This window comes from Coregonus lavaretus (assembly GCF_964263955.1).
Source record: "Coregonus lavaretus genome assembly, chromosome: 3".
Classification (NCBI taxonomy): Eukaryota; Metazoa; Chordata; class Actinopteri; order Salmoniformes; family Salmonidae; genus Coregonus; species Coregonus lavaretus.
In genome coordinates, this window is record NC_139990.1 from 63,830,864 (window position 1) to 63,855,315 (window position 24,452).

Below are 24,452 nucleotides of genomic sequence, written 5' to 3' on the forward strand. Positions count from 1 at the left end.
TCACGGAATCAGCCGAGGCTGCTCCTCCTCCTTGCTCGGGCAGGCTTCGGCGTTCGTCGTCCCCGGAGTACTAGCTGCCACCGATCTATGTTTCGGTGTTTGACTTGTTTTGTCTTGATTGTGTACACCTGTTTCCCATTACGTTGTATTGTATTCCCTATTTAACCCTCTTGTCGTTCATTGTGTGTTGTGTGTTATTGTATTCGTCATCGGCAGTGTTAGTGTGCGGGTTGTTTTTCCTCCTTGTATGGAGATTGTTTTCTTCTCTGGTTACTTTCAAGTAAAGTACGTTTCCAGTAAGCTCTGTGTCCTGCGTTTGACTTCGCCTACCGCATTTCACCGTCGCATTCTGACAGAATAACACACCTTCACGATGGATTCAGCAGGATCGTCCGCGTCAACGGGAGCACTGGAGGAGCGTGTAACCCAACAAGAGGCCATGATCCAGCACCTGGGCACCACCATCCAAGGGGTGATGGACACCTTGAGGCGATGGGAGAGTGGAGGTTTGCCCACACCTCATCCTACGATACCACCCCCATCAGCCATACCCATCGTTCCATCTCCGGAGTCCAGTGGGATTCGGCTATCGCTCCCAAGGGCTTATGATGGCACCGCGGCCGGGTGTCAGGGTTTCCTACTCCAGGTTGAACTCTACCTAGCAACCATTCACCCGGCGCCCTCGGGATACGAGAGCGTGTCCGCCCTCATCTCCTGTCTGTCCGGCAAGGCGCTGGAATGGGCCAACGCCGAATGGAGTGGGATAGACGCCGCTACGGTCAGCTATGCGGAGTTCACCCGCCGCTTCTGGGCAGTATTCGATCATCCCCCAGAGGGTATAGCGGTGGGTGAGCGTCTATTCCATCTTAGACAGGGGAGGAGGAGCGCGCAGGAGTTCGCGCTGGACTTCCGGACGCTAGCTGCCAACACGGGATGGAACGAGAGGGCCCTCATCGACCACTACAGATGCAGCCTGAGGGAGGACGTGCGTCGGGAATTGGCCTGCAGGGACACCAACCTCAGCTTTGACCAACTGGTGGACATGTCGATTCGCCTGGATACCCTGTTGGCTACCCGCGGACGTCCGGATTCGGGGCCGTCCATTCCATCCCCCAGCACTTCCGAGCCGACCCCTATGGAGCTCGGGGGTGCTGGTGCTAGGGAGACCAGGAGGGAGACCAGGAGGGAGGCCGTCCCCTGCACCAACTGTGGCCGCAGAGGACACACTGCTGGTCGGTGCTGGGGAGGGTCTCCTAGGAATCGAGGCAGTGGGCGACGCACTGATGAGTCATTCCAGGTGAGTAGGCACCCAACTCACCCAGAGCTCTCTGCTGATCATATGTGTATTAAAGTGGTGTTTCCCGAGGTTTCTCCTCACTCCCAGCATAAGGTAGATTCAGGCGCAGCTGGGAATTTCATTGATCGCCAGTTCACCTATAAGTTAGGGATTCCTATCGTACCTGTTGATGTGCCCTTCCCCATTCATGCCCTAGATAGCCGCCCGTTGGGGTCAGGTTTGATTAGGGAGGTCACGGCGCCTCTCCGGATGAAAACGCAGGAGGGTCATGAGGAGATCGTACGGTTGTATTTGATTGATTCTCCTAAGTTTCCTGTGGTGTTGGGACTTCCCTGGTTAACAGCTCATGACCCCAACATTTCATGGCAGCAGAGAGCTCTCCAGGAATGGTCTGATCAGTGTACTGGGCGGTGTGTAGGCGTTTCCGTAGGGGCAACGACGGTGGAAAGGCCGAACCAAGTTCCCACCTTGCACATTCCACCTGAGGATGCCGATTTGGCTCTCGCCTTCAGTAAGAAGAAGGTGACTCAATTACCACCTCATCGACAGGGGGATTGTGCATTAGACCTCCAGGTAGGCGCTGCGCTTCCACGTAGTCACGTGTATCCTCTGTCTCAGGAGGAGACGGCCGCTATGGAGACCTACGTCACCGAATCTTTGAGACAGGGTTACATACGGCCGTCTACTTCCCCTGCTTCCTCAAGTTTCTTTTTTGTGAAGAAGAAGGATGGGGGTTTACGCCCGTGTATTGATTACCGTGGTCTAAATCAGATCACCATCAAATACAGCTATCCTCTCCCTCTGATTGCTAGTATGACGGAGTCATTACACGGGGCGCGATTCTTCACAAAATTGGATCTCAGGAGCGCGTACAACCTGGTGCGCATTAGGGAGGGAGATGAGTGGAAGACAGCATTCAGTACCACCTCGGGTCACTATGAGTACCTCGTCATGCCATACGGGTTAATGAATGCTCCTTCAGTCTTCCAATAATTTGTGGACGAGATTTTCCGGGACTTGCATGGGCAGGGTGTTGTGGTATATATTGATGACATTCTAATATATTCCGCTACACGAGCCAGCATGTGTCCCTGGTGCGTCAAGTGCTTGGTAGACTGTTGGAGCATGACCTGTATGCGAAGGCGGAGAAATGTATGTTCTTCCAGAATTGGCAGACTCCCACCACGGTAAAGGAGGTGCAGCGCTTCTTGGGTTTTGCCAATTACTATCGGAGGTTTATCCGGGGCTTTGGACAGGTAGCAGCTCCCATTACCTCTCTGCTAAAGGGGGGTCCGGTTCGCCTGCAGTGGTCAGTTGAGGCGGACAGGGCGTTTAAACGTCTGAAGGACCTGTTTACCTCGGCTCCGGTGCTGGCGCATCCGGATCCCTCATTGGCATTCCAGGTGGAGGTGGACGCTTCCGAGGCTGGGATCGGCGCTGTGCTGTCTCAGCGCTCGGGTACGCCACCTAAACTCCGCCCCTGTGCTTTCTATTCTAAGAAGCTCAGTCCGGCGGAGCGCAATTATGACGTGGGGGATAGGGAGCTGCTGGCTGTGGTTCAAGCCCTGAAGGTGTGGAGACATTGGCTTGAGGGGGCTAAACACCCTTTTCTCATTCTGACTGACCATCGTAACCTGGAGTACATCCAGGCAGCGAGGAGGCTGAATCCTCGCCAGGCAAGGTGGTCAATGTTTCTTTCCTGTTTTGTATTTAAGCTCACCTATATACCAGGGTCCCAGAACGCTAAGGCAGACGCCCTGTCCCGACTATATGACACAGAGGAGAGGTCCATTGAGCCCACTCCCATACTCCCGGAGTCTTGTTTAGTGGCACCGGTGGTGTGGGAGGTGGATGCGGAAATAGAGCGGGCGTTACGTTCCGACCCTACTCCTCCACAGTGTCCAGAGGGTCGGAGGTACGTGCCGCTCGAAGTTCGCGACCGTTTGATATACTGGGCTCACACGTCACCCTCCTCTGGTCATCCGGGTATTGGTCGGACAGTGCACTGCCTTAGTGAGAAGTACTGGTGGCCAACCTTAGCTAAGGACGTGAGGGTTTATGTTTCCTCCTGCTCGGTGTGCGCCCAGTGTAAGGCACCTAGACACCTGCCCAGGGGGAAGTTACAACCCCTACCCGTTCCACAACGGCCGTGGTCTCACCTATCGGTGGATTTTGTCACGGACCTTCCCCCCTCCCAGGGGAACACTACGATCTTGGTCGTTGTGGATCGGTTTTCTAAAGCCTGCCGTCTCATTCCCCTGCCAGGTCTCCCTACTGCCCTACAAACTGCTGAGGCCCTGTTTACACACGTCTTCCGACACTATGGGGTGCCTGAGGATATAGTGTCTGATCGGGGTCCCCAGTTCACCTCTAGAGTCTGGAGGGCATTTATGGAACGTCTGGGGGTCTCGATTAGCCTTACCTCAGGTTTTCACCCCGAGAGTAATGGGCAGGTGGAGAGAGTTAACCAGGATGTGGGTAGGTTTCTGAGGTCATATTGCCAGGACCGGCAAGAGGAGTGGTCGGGATATATTCCCTGGGCAGAGATAGCCCAAAACTCCCTCCGCCATTCGTCCACTAACCTTACGCCTTTCCAGTGTGTGTTAGGGTATCAGCCGGTTCTGGCACCTTGGCATCAGAGCCAGACCGAAGCCCCTGCGGTGGACGAGTGGTTTCGGCGCTCGGAAGAAACTTGGAACGCTGCGCACGTCCATCTGCAGCGGGCCATCAGGCGTCAAAAGGCGAGCGCCGATCTCGAAAATATTTACCCCAGTCCAATAAAGTGGCTGCTAATGTCGATTGCTCCTCTTAATAAAAACCATACGCCTGTTCTTGTAAAATTCTGTTTTAGTGGTGCAGCTTTTTAAGGCGTTAAGAGTGTGTGCCAGAATGTGTATTATTGTCACGGAATCAGCCGAGGCTGCTCCTCCTCCTTGCTCGGGCAGGCTTCGGCGTTCGTCGTCCCCGGAGTACTAGCTGCCACCGATCTATGTTTCGGTGTTTGACTTGTTTTGTCCTGATTGTGTACACCTGTTTCCCATTACGTTGTATTGTATTCCCTATTTAACCCTCTTGTCGTTTATTGTGTGTTGTGTATTATTGTATTTGTCATCGGCAGTGTTAGTGTGCGGGTTGTTTTTCCTCCTTGTATGGAGATTGTTTTCTTCTCTGGTTACTTTCAAGTAAAGTACGTTTCCAGTAAGCTCTGTGTCCTGCGTTTGACTTCGCCTACCGCATTTCACCGTCGCATTCTGACAATTATCTCCTGACACAGAAGACAGGAGGGTTGTAAGGGGTGATATATCAAAAGCAGCAGATCAGTGAATGTACATGATTTATGTTACAGGGAGCATTTGCCAAATCAACTCATAGCTACAGCTGTAGGTTTAGTGTGACTGCTGGGGTGTGGCTGCAGTTTATTTGTTACTTTGATTATGAAAATGCTTTGGCTGAAGCCCCTAAAAGGGATCCTAGCATGGCATTGTTGAAGAACCACACCCTTACGTTGTGAGGGGAGGAAGAGACCTTGTGAAGGGCTAGGCCTAGGCCTTGTTGTTCCTCTCTTTGCTTGACTGAACCAATTACTAAATATCTTCTTTGGAATAGTCATAGAAATAGTTGAATACCCCAAGCTCTTTATTTCATGCTCGTTGGTGACATGAGAAGCTATAGTACACTAACTCTGTCATGGGGACTTATTACAAAAACAGAAGGGAATAAATAGCCTTGACCAATTCTATGTCAACATCAGTCCATCCTCCAAAGACCGTCCCTTTCCCACGATGAGGGGAATGGCCCTTCAGTCGACCCATGCTATAGTGTTCCTGAACTTCCCAAAATGTCCATGGGAGTTTTGGGGGAAAAATACCACTTTCTCTGTGCCGGCCTCCCTGCCGCTCCCTGAGAGCCTGCTCCGGTCCCCATCACTAGGCGTTCCCCTGGGTCTGCGTTTTGATTGGATCCAGATGGTGTGTGAGTGTGGAAGGGGACATGGCGGAAGAGTGTGGTCTTCTCTCCAGCTCTGATTGATAATAGCTAGGATGGTAGCTGAAGTCGCATTCCTCCCTCCAATCCATTTCTGTCTCTCTCTCTCTCGCTCGTTCACTCGCTCTTTATCACTCTCTCAGATTCAGTGGTGGAAAAAGTACCCAATTGTCATACTTGAGTAAAAGTAAAGATACCTTCAAAGAAAATGACTCTAGTAAAAGTGAAAGTCACCCAGTAAAATACTACTTGAGTAAAAGTCTAAAAGTATTTGGTTTTAAATATGCTTAAGGATAAAATGTAAATGTAATTGCTAAAATATACTAAATCATTTCAAATTCCTTATATTAAGAAAATCAGATGGCACAATGTTTTATTTTATTTTTTTCGGATAGCCAGGGGCACACTCCAACTCCAGACATCATTTACAAACGAAGCATTTGTGTTTAGTGAGTCCGGCAGATCAGAGGCAGTAGGGATGACCAGGGATCTTGATTAGTGTGTGAATTGGACAATCTTCCTGTCCTGCTAAGCATTCAAAATGTAAGTACTTTTGGGTGTCAGGGAAAATGTATGGAGTAAAAGGTACATAATTTTCTTTAGGAACATAGTAAAAGTAGTCAAAAATATAAATAGTAAAGTACGGATACCCCAAAAAACTACTTAAGTAGTACCTTAAAGTATGTTTACTTAAATACTCTACACCACTGCTCAGATTCCTCTGTTCTAAGTTGCCATATGGGGAGAATAGGGTGCGCGACGGGGAGGGTTTGGGTAAACGGCTCAATGCTGGCCCGCTGCCTTACCTCTGCTTCGTGTTTAATGAACTCTTTTACAAGGTGTAATACTTACCATGCTTTATAGGTGCTGAGAATATCATTAGATTCCCCTTGGACTGAAACTACGGGAAGGTTTCAGATAAATGTTAATATTCTTTACAATATGAAGTGTTTGATATCTTTGTAATTCAGATGGTGGGCTAAAAGCGGACAAGTAGCCAAGCCAGTATGATTTGATTAGCTGTTTAATAAGAAAATAAAAAAGATAGGTATTTGATTGTCCCCTTTCCTGCTAATAACCTGATCCTTAATAACCCTCTCCTCAAATGTCGGTCCTCATGCTTTCGATCTATAGCCTATTATCACTGATATTTCTCCCATGGATAGGCATTATAAATATCCTCCATAACCTTTTTCCTCCCTTTCTCTCCTCAGGACCATGCAGTCACTGCAGACCTGTACCGTCCTGCTGGTTCTGAGTGTTCTGATTGGCCTGTCCTGGTCTCTGAACCCAAGGGATCCCAACGTGTGTAGCCTATGGGAGAGGTAAGTCAGTGTAGCTCATGTCATTTCATTGTACCAGAATAGAAGAGAGCACATTTTTTGTTTATACTGTTTAGTGTGTGAGAAAGAAGTAGAAGTATAACTAACTTGTTGTTCGTTGTTGCACTTATCATTGAATATGTAGCACTTGGCTCAAAATATGAACTTCAGGTTGTCTCAACTCTAGACCATGATGGGTCCTGTTAGAAATTGCGTAATTCAAATCTGGTATTGGAATAAGAGAAAACATAATCAAAGAGATATTCAATCCAAGCTAAATTTATTATATGCAAAATGTATGTATGATAAGTATGTTGGTTCGTATACGTCTCACTGAAATACCACGCAGGGCAGACAGAGAACTAATCCATTGTTACAGGTTCTTCTTCAAATACTCTGACAGAGATATTTCCCACTCCCTGCTGGCCAATCAGAGTAGAGACTGAGCGTGGTTTAGACTTACTCAGCCAATCCGTTGGCGCACAGGCTAGTCCCAGCCTCTTGGCTCTCCACTTGTTGCACACTGTTGCCAGGCATAAGTTTTTATCATAACAACCTGTGGAGTCAGCACCCAAAAGACACCATTCCACTGTACTACGTTCAAGGACGGTTCACAGACAACAAAGAGGCAGTGTTCGTATCTGTGAGAAATACAAGTCTTATCTATAAGAAATACAAGTTTTATCTCATCCTAGCCCCTAACGTTCCTCACATGAATCACAGCCTGTTATGTGAAACAATTCATATCAGTACAGTATAAACCTTTTATGCTTTAATCATTAATGCATTCTTTGTAAGTTAGTCATCCCATCCAGTTATGAGAAAATAGAACCCCACAGTCCGTTCTGTCAATGTATTGCATTTGCCTATTATTATGTCTTGAGTACATTTTGTCCTTTCATGCAGCTTCACAACCTCAGTGAAGGAGTCGTACGCCCACCCTTATGACCAGGTGACAGAGGAACCTTGCTCTGAGCCACGCACCTCCTACAGATGCACCCGTCACAGGTAACACAGTCTGCCGACTCACTTCCTGTCTACTTCCTGGTTCTGTCCATAAGGTCAGGGGGTAACAGGAAGTATTCTCTATTTGACTTTGTGTTGGCCAGGATCACCTATAAGACAGCATACAGACAGGCGGTGAAGATGGACTACCGCCGGAGGTACCAGTGTTGCCCTGGCTACTACGAGAGCAGAGACAAATGTGTCCGTAAGTTTAACGCCATAGCTTTTCTTTATTTCCATATCAAAGCTAACTTAGAAGATTCATCAGTAGCATTTCAATTAATTAAATATAGACATATTTTGCCATTGATTTCTAGAATTCATCCTATTTTGTGCTTGGTTGCTGAGTTGGTTACATTCTGGAGAGTAGACATGCATGACCTTCTAGTCTACTAAAGAGTGTGTTTGTGTGTGTTTTTCATCACTAGCCCGCTGTACTAAGGAGTGTGTCCATGGGAGATGTGTTGCTCCAGACCGCTGCCAGTGTGAGGGAGGCTGGCGTGACGACGACTGCTCCAGTGGTGCGTTACATCAACACACACACACACACACTGCAGGATATGACAGGTGACCATTACTCAAACACTGATCCTCACACACAACACTCAGTCACACATAGGGCTTTCCAATGGAAACAGCAAGGGACCATTACCAAATAAACAGTGATGCGTCATTGAAGTAAGCCACAGCCCAGAAAACAGTTTATTAGACCAGGAGGACACTATGTCCCACTCCCTCCCCTTCCTGCCACTTGCCATTTTGTACTACATCAAGTATGTAACAGTGTATACTGCGTATACTGCATGCTTAGACCCAGGACCCGGGATGTAAATCAATATTTTCCGTATTCTGCAAGTATACACTTTTGGAATCAAATGCAAAAAAATGTATAGTTGCATATTAATTAAAATAGCTTTATCTTAGCACATTATTAATGTTTTACATTTTATTTATCCCAGAAACATTTTATTAACCCAGAAACTCCCAGTTAATCAATGCCAGTGTTCTTCTGAACTCAACCAGGTCACTAGTACAGTGCTGAATAGAGGGCTTAACTTAAGCTGGTGGTGTATGATGCCTTCAGAGGGGATGATGGGAAGGGCAAATGGAAAATGTTACCCCTCTCCCTATTTTTCCTCACTCTCCTTCTCTCTCTGGGTAAACGAGTGCTGGCCTTGGCACCATACTGCTGAGGCCTATAATAAAGCTCACTGGCAGAGTGAGAGCTGACACTTAGATGCCTGTGTGTTGAGCTAGCTGTGGGAAATGAGAGAGAGGATGAGGTTTAGCACTGAGAGCTGAGAGAAAGACAGAGGAAGAGGGAGAGCGCTAGAGACAGAGAGAGAGAGAAGTGGACAGAGACAACGAGAGAGGAAGATAGAGATTAAATAAATGTAGTTTAATAAGAGGTCGTTGGGGAAGAGAGATTGTGATGGAATAGTTTATGTTGGGTGATGTTGGGGGGTTTAGATACAGAAAAGATGACTGGTTGAGTTTTGATGCTTAAGAACAGAGTGATATACTCTAGAAGGGTGTGGGGGAAAGAAGGACTGGATGTGGTTCAGTTAGATATGTGGGAGATAATGCTGCTGTTGGATGCAGACGAGACCTCCACCACCACTCGGACAATACACTTGGGGAAAGAGAGGAATTTTCCCACCATATCTTAATGCATTCCATTTACAGAACAATGGAGACTTGCCATTTTAAAGAGCGCATCAATCGAAAAAATGTCACTTTAGAACCTTGATCAGATATAAACAAACATATGGACCATTTCTGTGAGAACAGGTCTGGGTTCTGTTATAAATTGGGTAAGTGCAGAGGCTTGGGCACAGCCAGCTGGTCCTAGCACAGCTATTCAAAGCCTAGGTGTCCAATCCATCACGTTTCACTCACCCACACTCATGGCTGGCCTTGTCAGGCCTGGACTATGATAGCAGATAGTAGAAGGACTAGTAAACTGCAGGTCCTTTACTAAATCTCCATTGCCGTCCTGGAGAACGCCTGTGTAAACATTATTGCTGCTCCAGCTGAGCTTCCCATAACTCAATGTGACACACACTCGAACTGCAACCTCTCAGCGTCTCTCGCCCACACGGAATGAGTAAATGTTTGATTCATTTAAACAAAGAAAATAGAAAAGGGTCCTGTTCTGAGTTAGAGTAATAAACATGTCTCTGCTATGTGGTAGTTTTCACTCTAAACCCTAATTTGGCCATACTGTACCCTCCATTTAATTGTCAAAGAAGTCCTGCTTGAAACGGTGACACAGTACACACTGTATGTTACTGAAGGAAAGAGAGGTGGGTGGAAGATCTCATTATAAACTACGTAGAAAAGGTACAGTTCCTGTAGAAAATGTGTGTGCTTGCTTCAGCTGACTAAAATGATTTTTATCATAGTGGAAGTAGTAGTAGTATAACTGCAGTAGTAGTTGTGACTGAAGCAAGCACACTAGAATCCATATAGAACAGTACGATTTGTTTGTGATCATTCACACTGTATGTCATTCCCCACAAACCTCAATGAGACAATGAAGTATCAATCCATCATTGAATGGTTGTCATCATGATAGTTAGTGAGATCATCACTTGGATTGGATATCTTTTTTTCCCTTGAATGGGGTTTGTGCCCCAGTCAGTCCGCGTTATTGATGAGACATTGGAGGAGTCAGTGTGTGTCCATGTGGGATCCTGGTTTTCATGGAATCAGGAATGATCCCCCTGACGCTCTTTAACTCTGATTGAAATCCAAACCTTGTGCGATTCACCGGTTGGCGATAACCACCAGAGCCATCCCGAAAGGCCACTGTAAAATTCCCAATTTTAACCTCATCCATCTTGTTGGCTCCATGCAAATCGCCCTGTCAATCGTGAATCACAAGTCGGTAACATGAGATTCATGAGCTAGTAGGGCTAGAGTTGGACACTGACTATGTCTCTGTTTGTTGGAAATTCATGACTATACATGGATAGATATATTGTCCCTGGGGGAGTGATCTTTACCATTGTCATCTACTCTGGTTCCTGTGCTGTTGTTTTTGGGTTGAAACATGACAGTCCCAGTGGTCCAAATAGAATAGAATTTAATTGGATTTGTTTTTGTTCATGTGCATTGCAATGAAATCACATACAGTATACAGTGTATCACCGTGCAACTACATCAGGTTAGGTTAATATAAGGAAAACCTCCTTCAGAGATATCAGATGGAAAACATTGTACACTGGTCCACTAGTCCACTGGTTTATCCATACATTTATATGATTACATATATTTTGTTGCATGGGGTTTATTTTTTGATGTGTCTGTTATCATCTGTGACTGTGTGTGTCTTCCAGCCTGCGATGACAAACACTGGGGTCCAGGTTGTGGTCAGCTGTGTAAGTGTGAGAACGGTGGCCTGTGCAATCCTGTGACCGGTACCTGCCAGTGTCCTCCAGGCTACATTGGGCGCCGCTGTGAGGACCCCTGCCCACCAGGCACCTTTGGCAAGGGCTGTCTTCAGAAGTGCCAGTGTGGAACTGGGGGTTCCTGTGATAAAGTGACCGGAGAGTGCCTGTGTCGAGAAAGTTTCACTGGGACATTGTGAGTAGTAGAAGTAACACTCTCTCAAATAGGCCTACAGCTATATGTATAAATATAAAGTAAATTGTATGTTAAGGTTGGAAAGACAAAATGTGAGGGCAGTAGACTAATTGTTATACCATATCCTATGGCCTTATTCCATTCTACCAATGCAGGAAAAGAGCCCCTCTTGAAACACTAGGTTAGAGCATGAGTCATTAGTTACAGCCTGTGTTTTAGATGCCCTTGAGGATGAGTAGAGAACCACTAGCTATTAGTGGAAACTCTTTATATGAGGCAGCTGCCAATGTCAGAAAACCGCACAGCACTCTAATAGTCCAAGGACCACCCACCAAAAATGTGTTGTTCCGTGACCTAGGAAGCAAAACTGCAAAATATCAACAACTAAGTAGATAAACTTATGAATATGAACACTGTGTGGTTCAAAACTTGTAAAAGTTGCACTTTAATGTATTATTTTTAATCAAAGAAATCATAGCGCATCTTGGGTAATATCCCTAGCAACGTTCCGACATTGGTATGTTTCACCTTGGTTACTTTTGTTGCACGCTGGCGCACAAAACACATAACTATTTGTGCGTTCGGTGTTCGTCCGTGCATAATCCCAAGCAACACGTTACCGGTCCTTCACTGATCCAGATGAACCTGTATAAGGCATTTTGGCAGCTGTATTTAGCTTACAAGGCCATCATTTCGTTTGCCTGCTAGCCATACTAAAGACAGCACAACGTTTGCTAGCTAACACAGCTCTCAAAACATTCAAGGTCCCGACAGCTACATAATGCGCTGTTCTGGTATCTGAGATAAAAATCTATTTAGCACCTTTCAACAGCTTCCTACCTCGTATTATTCCGTGATTTTTCGGTCCGGTACATAAATTGCCTTCTGCAAGCATGGACAATGGAACTTGTGTAACAAGGTTAACATGGCAACCTCATTATGTTGCTAGAGGAAATTACCCAAAATGCGCGATGATTTTGAAATTGTACCTTTTGATTTATAATATTTAAGCAATATGCAACTTTTACAAGTTTTGAACCACACAGTGTTCATACTCATAAAATTATCTACGTAATGATGTTAAAACTTTGTTGAAGTTTTGTTTCCTGGGTCACAGAATGCCTTTTCTGAAGCCTTTTTTTGGTGTGTGGCACTTTGACTATAAGAAATAGTAGAAGTGTTTGGCAATGTACCACTACTGATAAATTCTACCGTGTACAGTTGAGTATTTGTTGCAATGCAGTCATTTTATTTGTCCTTAAACAACTTTCTCTGTATGTTTATGCACTGTGTCGCAAAGAGATTCCACTAAATTGAAAAAGATAGGAACACCTTAACTTGTACCCTAAATTAAAATCTCTACACAACCTGAGTTGACCTGCCACTCAGAGTTATTTCCTCCATGTTCCTCAGCTGTGAGAAGGCATGCCCAAGGAGTCGATGCCCGCTGCGATGCCCATGCCAGAACGGGGGCATCTGCCAGGGGAAGGGGATCTGTGCGTGCCCCCCTGGGTGGACGGTACGTTTCCTGATCCCTACACTGACTCAAACACAGCATCAGTGGGTCAACATGGAAATCTTTGTCTTTTGAGGTTATCAATCTGATCCCTGTTTTAATGTCATCGTACTATGTTCACTCTCTCTATTTCTCTTTCTTTCCTCTCTCTCTCTATCTCTCCATCTCTCTCAGGGTGAGGTGTGTACAGAGCGCTGTGCAGAGGGCAGGTTTGGTCCTAACTGTGCCCAGGAGTGTGTTTGTCACAACAGGGGCCACTGCGACCCTGAGACAGGCCAGTGCCAGTGTGCTGAAGGCTTCACTGGAAACAGGTGTGTGTGTTTATCTAACTCACTGCAGTAGAGACATATATTTGCAATATACTCAACCTGCACCCATGGTTGGGTCTAAGTTGTTTATATCATACAGTTCATGTATCTTTCATTCATAATATTAAATAAGATACATATAGAATAGTTTCTGATACAGTTCAAGCCAGAGATATCTTATTCCACTTTGGTTTCGGAGCATGTCCTGATTTGTGTGTATGTGTTGTATCTCCACAGGTGCAGTGAGGAGTGTCAGGTGGGTAGTTACGGGCGGGACTGTAAGGGTTTGTGTGACTGTGCCAACGGGGCTCGCTGCTATAACATAGACGGAGGCTGTCTGTGTGAGTCTGGCTTCAAAGGACCCCAGTGCAGAGAGAGGATGTGTACGCACGGCACCTATGGCCTTCACTGTGAACGCACCTGCCTCTGCCACGACACACACACACTCAGGTATGGATCAACAAAGGGTACACACACACATTGCCACACATAACAACTCACACACATACACACACACAAACCCATAATAGTTTTTAAATGATTTTGTTGTTTATAATTCTTAGATTAGTTTAATTCCGTATTAATTGTACTCACCCATGTGACCATATTTTCCTCTGTACATTGGCCAGCTGTCACCCACTGAAAGGCGAGTGCACGTGCCAGCCAGGCTGGGCGGGGCTTTACTGCAACGAGACCTGCTCCCGTGGTTACTACGGCCATGGTTGCCTGGAGCCCTGCCTGTGTGTCAACGGAGGGGTGTGTGACAGTGTGAGCGGGCGCTGCCACTGTACCCCTGGGTACACGGTGAGTGATTAGGACGGGCAGAACTGAATGGGGCACAGGATGGCACTGACAATAACTAAAGTATCATTTATTTGGGTTATTTACTTAAGATAATATACATGCATGCAGAAATGTATACTCATACTTCATATATTCTGCTTTTCTGCTGTTGTGAGCTGTTATAACCTGCTTATGTCTGTTGCGTAGGGTGTTCACTGTGAGAGTCCCTGTAAGAGTGGTACCTATGGGAAGAACTGCTCTCTGGAGTGCTCCTGCTCCAACTCAGTGGACTGCTCTCCAATTGATGGGACCTGCTTCTGCAAAGAGGGTGAGTCACTGATAGAGACAGTCTGACTGACAGATAATAGTCATAATATCTCTACTCAGATGGGACAAACAAACACACAGACATACTCAACGGTGTGTATGTCTGTGGCTACCTTATTGTATGAACAAGTCAGTTAGGGCTCGATTCCATCTGTATCGCTGAAGCGTTACAAATTGCACGATCTAAATTTAAACGTAATTTCCTATTGAGCCAAAATATGCACCGTTTACCGTGAATGCAGTCACCGCTAACGTGGGAACATTCCCTTTAAATTTCAGTGACGCTGTAACACTGAACTTCAGCGATACAGATTGAATCAAGCCGTAGGTCTCAGAAGCAGACTTGTATTTTGTTCCAAAATGGCTGCTCCTCTTTACAGAAAGACCGTTAGACAAACATACAGGCTGACAGACACAGACATGTATGATTCCTCTACAATATGTCCGTATCTGTTTCTCTCCAGGCTGGCGAGGGCGGTACTGCTCCATACCCTGCTCTAAGGGCACCTGGGGCCCTGGCTGCAACGCCACGTGCCAGTGCGCCAATGGGGCATTGTGTAACCCAGCAGACGGATCCTGCACTTGTACTCCAGGTTGGCAGGGGCCCCTGTGCGACCAACCATGCCCCGTAAGTGCCAGTGTAATACTGTAGCTATAACGTTTGTTAAAATGTAACATAATCTAACATAACATAGGCCTAATGTGATTTTTTTCAATGCATAGATTAGTAATGTTACTCACACTATAATCACTGTCTTTATCTCTTTACTGTAGCTCATTCTGTGCATCCATAAACCTATATTCTGGACTACCCCTTATCTTCAGTCCTCCTTTTCCTCAATGAGATTAATCTGCCAGCTATGATGCATTTACAGTGTATCTTGCCAAAGTATTTGCTTGACTCTTGACTGTGCTGGCCAAATGGTTCAGGAATTCCCTTGACGATGCTTTCGCTGTTGGCATGTCTTTGCTGTACAGATGGGCACGTTCGGGCCAGGCTGCCTGAAGAGGTGTGACTGCCTCCACGCAGACGGCTGCCAGGGTGCCAGCGGGCAGTGCCAGTGTCTGCCAGGGTGGACTGGTAAGCACAGACGCCCCCGTTGAGTTTGTACCAGCTTGGATGTGGACCTGGAAATTAGTCAGTCCAATGTGATCTACAGGTTTTAATCTCTCTCTCTCTCTCTCCCTGTCTGTCTGTCTGTCTGTCTGTCTGTCTGTGTGTCTCTCTCTCTCTCTCTCTCTCTCTCTCTGTGTGTCTCTCTCTCTCTCTCTGTGTGTGTCTCTCTCTCTCTGTGTGTCTCTCTCTCTCTGTGTGTCTCTCTCTCGCTCTCTGTCTGTCTGTCTTGTTTGTGCCTCTCTCTCCTAGGTGCCCGCTGTGCCCAGACATGCCCAGAGGGTTCATGGGGACGTCGCTGTAACCAGAGCTGCTTCTGTCAGAACAGCGCCACCTGTCTGCCACACAGCGGTGCCTGCGTCTGTCGCCCCGGTTACTGGGGACCCACCTGTCAACATAGTGAGTACAGAAAATGATATTGTTGCCTTTATGAATAAGTAGAAAATGCTATGTTGAATGTTAAGTTGCTAAATTGTTATGCATCATCATAATCTCTCTCTTTCTCTCAGTGTGCAGTGCGGGTGTGTATGGTGACCAGTGCAGTATAACGTGCCCGTCCTGTGCCCACTCCTCCTCCTGCCACCATATCACAGGCCAGTGTGTGTGTACCCCAGGGTACACTGGAGCCCTTTGTGAACAAGGTCAGCACTAACCCATATCTCACCTATAGTCAAACTAGCAAACATATAGAAGACCTGCAGCATCTTGGCATACTTTAGTGCTTTACATGTTGAATATTTTATGTGTGTATTATATTTAACCTTGACGTGTGTTTTGGTGTAATTCATAGCCTGCCCAGTGGGTCTCTATGGTAAGCAGTGTACTGGAGTGTGTAGATGTGCCCACAACTCATCGTGCCACCATCAGGACGGGTCCTGCCACTGCCCCCCAGGATGGACAGGCCCTGACTGTACTTTACGTAAGTCTGGCTCAATGGATTTTGAAGTAAAATATACTGTATCACAACATATGCCCAACTTGATCTTTGCTGATTGAAATCAATAAACAATTGTATAAAGACTTCAAATTCATTATGAGTCATACTTTTAATCTCCGCCTATGTCTCTAGAATGCCATCCTGGGATGTTTGGCCTTAACTGTGCCCAAGTCTGCTCCTGCCCACCCAACTTCTACTGCGACCCACAGACAGGGGAGTGTGTGTGTGAGTCAGGACCAGGGATCGACTGCAGAAAAGGTATGGTATGGTCTCCCCTTTACCCAATGAACAGTTACTAACCATACATCTGTTTACAAGCTAGTAATGACATACTGTTGGCCATAGCTACCAGACTATAATAGTTGTTTATTGAGTTGTCTATTGAATCTACTACAATCCAGTTAAATAAGACGGTAATGCCACTTTGGTTATTGTCTATCTAAGGCAATCCAGCATTAAGCATTGTTACGGTGATGACTGGATGGCCTGTGACGGTGATGACCCATGTTCTCTGTGCTCCACAGAACGCTTTGTGAGTATGATGGTGCCCGTGTCCCCGGGGGAGAGGGACTCGTGGGGGGCCATCACGGGCATCGTGGTGCTGGTCATCCTGGTGGTGCTGCTGCTGGCCCTGCTACTGCTTTACCGCCGCCGGCAGAAAGACAAGCAAGCCAACACACCAACAGTCTCCTTCTCCACCTCACGCACGGTCAACTCCGAATACGCAATACCAGGTACTGTATTGATACAGCATTGATTTAAAAGATGATGATAAAAAACGAATGTTTACGAATAGTTTGACCACATAATGTATCCATACTGTAGTTTTAGGTTAGGATTCATACACAGTAATGTATTTTATGTCCCTGCTTGCTCCTCAGATGTTCCTCACAGCTACCACCACTACTACTCCAACCCCAGCTACCACACACTGACTGGGGGCAGACCCCCTCTACCACACGTCCCCAACAACCAGGACCGCGCCATCAAGGCAAGTGTCATAACCGTCATCTCCGCCTCGAGTCAACTCTGTTATATATTTAATACTGGATACACTTGTTGTTTGAGAGGAGCTGTATGATTTCTGATTGGTTAATATTGGTGTCTTTTAAACAGAACACCAATAACCAGCTCTTCTGTAACGTGAAGAACATGGAGAGGGAGAGAGGGCGAGGCCTGTTTGGGGTGGAGAGCAATGCCACTTTGCCTGCAGACTGGAAACACCATGAGGCTCGCAAAGAACCAGGTCTTTTTTACTGCCTGTTTCAAACTCTGCCCGTTCTTCGCCAACTTTCATCCTCAGCCGTTTTATCACCTGGTATTGATTTAATACAAAGACAGGCTATTTGTCTTTTATGAGTTTGCTATAAATAAAATAGATTATGCCAAATGTGTGTTTAATGTTTACAGGAGCTTTCAGCATTGACCGCAGTTATAGCTACAGTGCCAGCCTTGGGAAATATTACAACAAAGGTAGTTTTCCATGCTTCCTATATCCCTTTTCTCCTTCATTTCCAGCAATTCCAAGTTAACATGAAATATGCTTGCTTTTCTCTAGAACTATTCTAGGCAACATTTCCATCAATCCATTTTCACACCCGCCTTCCTTTAGTGGAATATTTGACATAAATAATGTCTGAACTGTCGACCCATCACCAGATTACAAGCTACAGTGGCTTGCGAAAGTATTCACCCCCCTTGGCATTTTTCCTATTTTGTTGCCTTACAACCTGGAATTAAAATTGATTTTTTTTCATTCGATTTACACAACATGCCTACCACTTTGAAGACGCAAAATATTTTTTCTTGTGAAACAAAACAAAAAATAAGACCAAAAGAATGGAAAACTTGAGAGTGCATAACTATTCATCCCCCCCAACAATACTTTGTAGAGCCACCTTTTGCAGCAATTACAGCTGCAAGTCTCTTGGAGTATGTCTCTATAAGCTTGGCACGTCTAGCCACTGGGATTTTTGCCCATTCTTCAAGGCAAAACTGCTCCAGGTCCTTCAAGTTGGATGGGTTCCGCTGGTGTACAGCAATCTTTAAGTCATACCACAGATTCTCAATTGGATTGAGGTCTGGGCTTTGACTAGGCCATTCTAAGACATTTAAATGTTTCCCCTTAAACCACTTGAGTGTTGCTTTAGCAGTATGCTAAGGGTCATTGTCCTGCTGGAAGGTGAACCTCCGTCCCAGTCTCAAATCTCTGGAAGACAAACAGGTTTCCCTCAAGAATTTCCCTGTATTTAGCGTCATCCTTCAATTCTGACCAGTTTCCCAGTCCCTGCTGATGAAAAACATCCCCACAGCATGATGCTGCCACCACAATTCTTCACTGTGGGGATGGTGTTCTCGGGGTGTTGGGTTTGCGCCAGACATAACGTTTTTCTTGATGGCCAAAAAGCTCAATTGTAGTCTCATCTGACCAGAGTACCTTCTTCCATATGTTTGGGGAGTCTCCCACATGCCTTTTGGCGAACACCAAACATGTTTGCTTATTTTTTTCTTTAAGCAATGGCTTTTTTCTGGCCACTCTTCAGTAAAGCCCAGCTCTGTGGAGTGTATGGCTTAAAGTGGTCCTATGGACAGATACTCCAATCTCCGCTGTGGAGCTTTGCAGCTCCTTCAGGGTTATCTTTGGTGTCTTTGTTGCCTCTCTGATTAATGCCCTCCTTGCCTGGTCCGTGAGTTTTGGTGGGAGGCCCTCTCTTGGCAGGTTTGTTGTAGTGCCATATTCTTTCCATTTTTTTATAATGGATTTAATGGTGCTCCGTGGGATGTTCAAAGTTTCAGATATTTTTTTATAACCCAACCCTGATCTGTACTTCTCCACAACATTGTCCCTGACCTGTTTGGAGAGCTCCTTGGTCTTCATGGTGCCGCTTGCTTGGTGGTGCCCGTTGCTTAGTGGGGTTGCAGAGTCTGGGGCCTTTCAGAACAGGTGTATATATACTGAGATCATGTGACAGATCATGTGACACTTAGATTGCACACAGGTGGACTTTATTTAACTAATTATGTGACTTTTTAAGGTAATTGGTTGCACCAGATCTTATTTAGGGGCTTCATAGCAAAGGGGGTGAATACATATGCACGCACCACTTTTCCGTTATTTATTTTTTTAGAAACAAGTTATGTTTTTCTTTTCACTTCACCAATTTGGACTATTTTGTGAATGTCCATTACATGAAATCCAAATAAAAATCAATTTAAATTACAGGTTGTAATGCAACAAAATAGGAAAAATGCCAAGGGGGATGAATACTTTTGCAAGGCACTGTACATGTGACCTGGCTGACCCAGAGCTAGTCAGATCCTCTGTTAAATTTTACACTCTACCCCTTGTTAGTGACAGAGCTGAAGGACACTGTAGTGGCAGCTAGCAGCAGTTCTCTGAACAGTGAGAACCCTTACGCCACCATTAAAGACCTGCCCGGCCTGCCCTTCGGCCCTCCTGAGAGCAGCTACATGGAGATGAGGACGGCCATGCCCCGTGAGAGGTCCTACACCGAGATCAACCCTCCACCATTCAGCACAGCCACACTACGCAGAGGTGGTTTACTGTACAGTTCAGCACCCTTCAAGATCCTTCCAATTTATATCAGTAGTATATACGGAATATCTGGCTATTCTTGCATGTAAAACAGAAAAACAATGGAAAATTATCTCACTATGTAAAACGTTTAAGTTTCACATAGCATACTCAGAGAAAATGAATAAATGTTGGACTTAGAAGAACCCTGTGCAAATAGACAATTGTTTGTGGGATGGATTGACAAATAAGATGGATGGGTTTCCGTAACACATGGTTGAATGGGCAGAACGGTTTTCATGGAAATGAGGTCATGTGAGGGATTATTAAACCACAGGGGAGATGTCCTATGGATTATACTATCCTTAATTTAGCATTCACAGTATTTGAGTAAACATAAGACAATCAGAAATATAAACTCCAGTAAATGGATGACAATTACTTACAATATGTTTATTTCACATTTTTCAGAGCGCAGTTCCCTTGGGCAGGTCCCAGAGCAGGAGCCCCAGAATCACTATGACCTACCTGTGAACAGCCACATCCCAGGACACTACGACCTGCCACCGGTCCGCCGTCCACCCTCTCCCACACGCAGGAGACTGCCCCAATGACACCAGCCCAACTCTGAACATCACAATCAGAAGAAAAACTTTACTGCCATTCAAAAACATTGGTAGGAAGTTGTATTGGGGTTATTCAAGGCTACAAAACAGCCAGTTGCACCAGTGACAGTCAAGGCAACCTGACAAAGACAGCAGATTATGCCGATGCTTCTGTCAATGTGTTTACATTGTAACACTGCCCCCTGGTGGATCAATGTGACATTTTCTCCACCGTTACATGCTTGGGATCCAGACTCGAGCGCCAAGGCCTTTGGGGACAAGCTTTGAAGATGCCAGTATCGCAGTTCGAGGACATACATGCATACATTGGAGATTGACCAAATTTTGAGATTTTTTCAAAAAGTTATTTTCATACTGCAGTTGAAGGGACTTGGCTTTTGGAGCATGTGATTTGACATACAAGCCTTTTGACCAGAATTGCATAAACCGGGACAGCAATTAAAGGGCATTTTTAAATCTCAATGATGTCAGTAGTTTAGTATGATGTCCTCTCAAACCCCTTTTCCTCTCCACTATAGTCCATAGAATGTCAGCTTCCAATTAGGGGAAATCCAGAGCACATTTGTACAGCTAGCTCCTGAATTATTTTATATATTATATATACAGTGGGGAGAACAAGTATTTGATACACTGCCGATTTTGCAGGTTTTCCTACTTACAAAGCATGTAGAGGTCTGTAATTTTTATCATAGGTACACTTCAACTGTGAGAGACGGAATCTAAAACAAAAATCCAGAAAATCACATTGTATGATTTTTAAGTAATTAATTTGCATTTTATTTCATGACATAAGTATTTGATCACCTACCAACCAGTAAGAATTCCGGCTCTCACAGACCTGTTCGTTTTTCTTTAAGAAGCCTTCCTGTTCTCCACTCATTACCTGTCCCTCTCTGTGGATGACTTTGTCAACCACTTTGAAAAGAAGGTTGACGACATCCGATCCTCGTTTGTTAAGTCTAATGACACTGCTGGTCCTGCTCACACTGCCCTACCCTATGCTTTGACTTCTTTCTCCCCTCTCTCTCCAGATAAAATCTTGTGACTAGTGACTGCAGGCCGCCCAACAACCTGCCCGCTTGACCCCATCCCCTCCTCTCTTCTCCAGACCATCTCCGGTGACCTTCTCCCCTACCTCACCTCGCTGATCAACTCATCCTTGACCGCTGGCCATGTCCCTTCCGTCTTCAAGAGAGCGAGAGTTGCACCCCTTCTCAAAAAACCAACACTCGATCCCACTGATGTCAACAACTACAGACCAGTATCCCTTCTTTCTTTTCTTTCCAAAACTATTGAGCGTGCCGTCTTTAGCCAACTCTCTTGCTATCTCTCTCAGAATGACCTTCTTGATCCAAACCAGTCAGGTTTCAGGACTGGTCATTCAACTGAGACTGCTCTTCTCTGTGTCACGGAGGCTCTCCGCACTGCTAAAGCTAACTCTCTCTCCTCTGCTCTTGTCCTTCTAACCTGTCTGCTGCCTTTGATACAGTGAACCATCAGATCCTCCTCTCCACCCTCTCCGAGCTGGGCATCTCCGGCGCGGCTCACTCCTGGATTGCGTCCTACCTGACCGGTCGCTCCTACCAAGTGGCGTGGCGAGAAGCTGTCTCCGCACCACGTGCTCTCACCACTGGTGTCCCCCAGGGCTCAGTTCTAGGCCCTCTCCTTTTCTCCCTATACACCAAGTCACTTGGCTCTGTCATATCCTCACATGGCCTCTCCTATCATTGCTACGCTGACGATACACAACTAATCTTCTCCTTTCCCCCTTCTGATAACCAGGTGGCGAATCGCATCTCTGCATGTCTGGCCGACATATCAGTATGGATGACGGATCACCACCTCAAGCTGAACCCTGGCAAGACGGAGCTGCTCTTCCTCCCGGGGAAGGACTGCCCGTTCCATGATCTCGCCATCACGGTTGACAACTCCGTTGTGTCCTCCTCCCAGAGTGCGAAGAGCCTTGGCGTGACCCTGGACAACACCCTGTCGTTCTCCGCTAACATCAAGGCGGTGACCCGATCCTGCAGGTTCATGCTCTACAACATTCGGAGAGTACGACCCTGCCTTACACAGGAAGCGGCACAGGTCCTAATCCAGGCACTTGTCATCTCCCGTCTGGATTACTGCAACTCGCTGTTGGCTGGGCTCCCTGCCTGTGCCATTAAACCCCTACAACTCATCCAGAATGCCGCAGCCCGTCTGGTGTTCAACCTTCCCAAGTTCTCTCACGTCACCCCCCTCCTCCGCACACTCCACTGGCTTCCAGTTGAAGCTCGCATCCGTTACAAGACCATGGTGCTTGCCTATGGAGCAGTGAGGGGAACGGCACCTCCGTACCTTCAGGCTCTGATCAGTCCCTACACCCAAACGAGGGCATTGCGTTCATCCACTTCTGGCCTGCTGGCTCCCCTTCCTCTGCGGAAGCATAGTTCCCGCTCAGCCCAGTCAAAACTGTTCGCTGCTCTGGCACCCCAATGGTGGAACAAGCTCCCTCACGACGCCAGGACAGCGGAGTCACTCACCACCTTCCGGAGACATTTGAAACCCCACCTCTTTAAGGAACACCTGGGATAGGATAAAGTAATCCTTCTACCCCCCCCCAAAATTAAAAAAAAAAAATAATAATAATAATAAGTATAATTGTAAAGTGGTTATCCCACTGGCTATAGGGTGAATGCACCAATTTGTAGTCGCTCTGGATAAGAGCGTCTGCTAAATGACGTAAATGTGCCCTTGAGCAAGGCACTTAACCCTAATTGCTCCTGTAAGTCGCTCTGGATAAGAGCGTCTGCTAAATGACTAAAATGTAAAATGTAAATGTTAACTGCACCTGTTTGAACTCGTTACCTGTATAAAACACACCTGTCCACACACTCAATCAAACAGACTCCAACCTCTCCACAATGGCCAAGACCAGAGAGCTGTGTAAGGATATCAGGGATACAATTGTAGACCTGCACAAGGCTGGGATGGGCTACAGGACAATAGGCAAGCAGCTTGGTGAGAAGGCAACAACTGTTGATGCAATTATTAGAAAATGGAAGAAGTTCAAGATGACGGTCAATCACCCTCGGTCTGGGGCTCCATGCAAGATCTCACCTCGTGGGGCATCAATGATCATGAGGAAGGTGAGGGATCAGCCCAGAACTACACGGCAGGACCTGGTCAATGACCTGAAGAGAGCTGGGACCACAGTCTCAAAGAAAACCATTAGTAACACACTACGCCGTCATGGATTAAAATCCTGCAGCGCACGCAAGGTCCCCCTGCTCAAGCCAGTGCATGTCCAGGCCCGTCTGAAGTTTGCCAATGACCATCTGGATGATCCAGAGGAGGAATGGGAGAAGGTCATGTGGTCTGATGAGACAAAAATAGAGCTTTTTGGTCTAAACTCCACTCGCCGTGTTTGGAGGAAGAAGAAGGATGAGTACAAACCCAAGAACACCATCCCAACCGTGAAGCATGGAGGTGTAAACATCATTATTTGGGGATGCTTTTCTGCAGAGGGGACAGGACGACTGCACCGTATTGAGGGGAGGATGGAATGGGCCATGTATCGCGAGATCTTGGCCAACAACCTCCTTCCCTCAGTAAGAGCATTGAAGATGGGTCGTGGCTGGGTCTTCCAGCATGACAACGACCCGAAACACACAGCCAGGGCAACTAAGGAGTGGCTCCGTAAGAAGCATCTCAAGGTCCTGGAGTGGCCTAGCCAGTCTCCAGACCTGAACCCAATAGAAAATATTTGGAGGGAGTTGAAAGTCCGTATTGCCAAGCGACAGCCCCTAAACCTGAAGGATCTGGAGAAGGTCTGTATGGAGGAGTGGGCCAAAATCCCTGCTGCAGTGTCTGCAAACCTGGTCAAGACCTACAGGAAACGTATGATCTCTGTAATTGCAAACAAAGGTTTCTGTACCAAATATTAAGTTCTGCTTTTCTAATGTATCAAATACTTATGTCATCCAATAAAATGCAAATGAATTACTTAAAAATCATACAATGTGATTTTCTGGATTTTTGTTTTACATTCCGTCTCTCACAGTTGAAGTGTACCTATGATAAAAAATTACAGACCTCTACATGCTTTGTAAGTAGGAATACACTGCC

The 24,452-nt window shown here is 46.2% G+C and overlaps 1 protein-coding gene across 1 annotated transcript in view; it reads left to right on the forward strand.

Annotated features, from left to right (window-relative positions):
- Window positions 1-20,802, forward strand: part of LOC311110749 (platelet endothelial aggregation receptor 1-like) — a gene marked incomplete at its 5' end in the record, with an annotated part of 40,682 nt that extends 19,880 nt beyond the window's left edge. Inside the window, 22 exons of the mRNA XM_084153310.1 lie at window positions 6,496-6,606; window positions 7,510-7,611; window positions 7,713-7,813; window positions 8,037-8,129; window positions 10,950-11,196; window positions 12,610-12,715; window positions 12,887-13,029; window positions 13,264-13,470; window positions 13,650-13,824; window positions 14,011-14,131; window positions 14,595-14,758; window positions 15,109-15,211; window positions 15,497-15,643; window positions 15,754-15,885; window positions 16,035-16,163; window positions 16,314-16,439; window positions 16,706-16,915; window positions 17,063-17,172; window positions 17,298-17,427; window positions 17,592-17,654; window positions 19,540-19,737; window positions 20,188-20,802. Of these exons, the coding sequence (XP_084009436.1) occupies window positions 6,496-6,606; window positions 7,510-7,611; window positions 7,713-7,813; window positions 8,037-8,129; window positions 10,950-11,196; window positions 12,610-12,715; window positions 12,887-13,029; window positions 13,264-13,470; window positions 13,650-13,824; window positions 14,011-14,131; window positions 14,595-14,758; window positions 15,109-15,211; window positions 15,497-15,643; window positions 15,754-15,885; window positions 16,035-16,163; window positions 16,314-16,439; window positions 16,706-16,915; window positions 17,063-17,172; window positions 17,298-17,427; window positions 17,592-17,654; window positions 19,540-19,737; window positions 20,188-20,330 (3,061 nt within the window). The 3' untranslated portion in view covers window positions 20,331-20,802. The remainder of the gene's footprint in view (window positions 1-6,495; window positions 6,607-7,509; window positions 7,612-7,712; window positions 7,814-8,036; window positions 8,130-10,949; window positions 11,197-12,609; window positions 12,716-12,886; window positions 13,030-13,263; window positions 13,471-13,649; window positions 13,825-14,010; window positions 14,132-14,594; window positions 14,759-15,108; window positions 15,212-15,496; window positions 15,644-15,753; window positions 15,886-16,034; window positions 16,164-16,313; window positions 16,440-16,705; window positions 16,916-17,062; window positions 17,173-17,297; window positions 17,428-17,591; window positions 17,655-19,539; window positions 19,738-20,187) is intronic.
- Window positions 20,803-24,452: the final 3,650 nt, after the last annotated feature.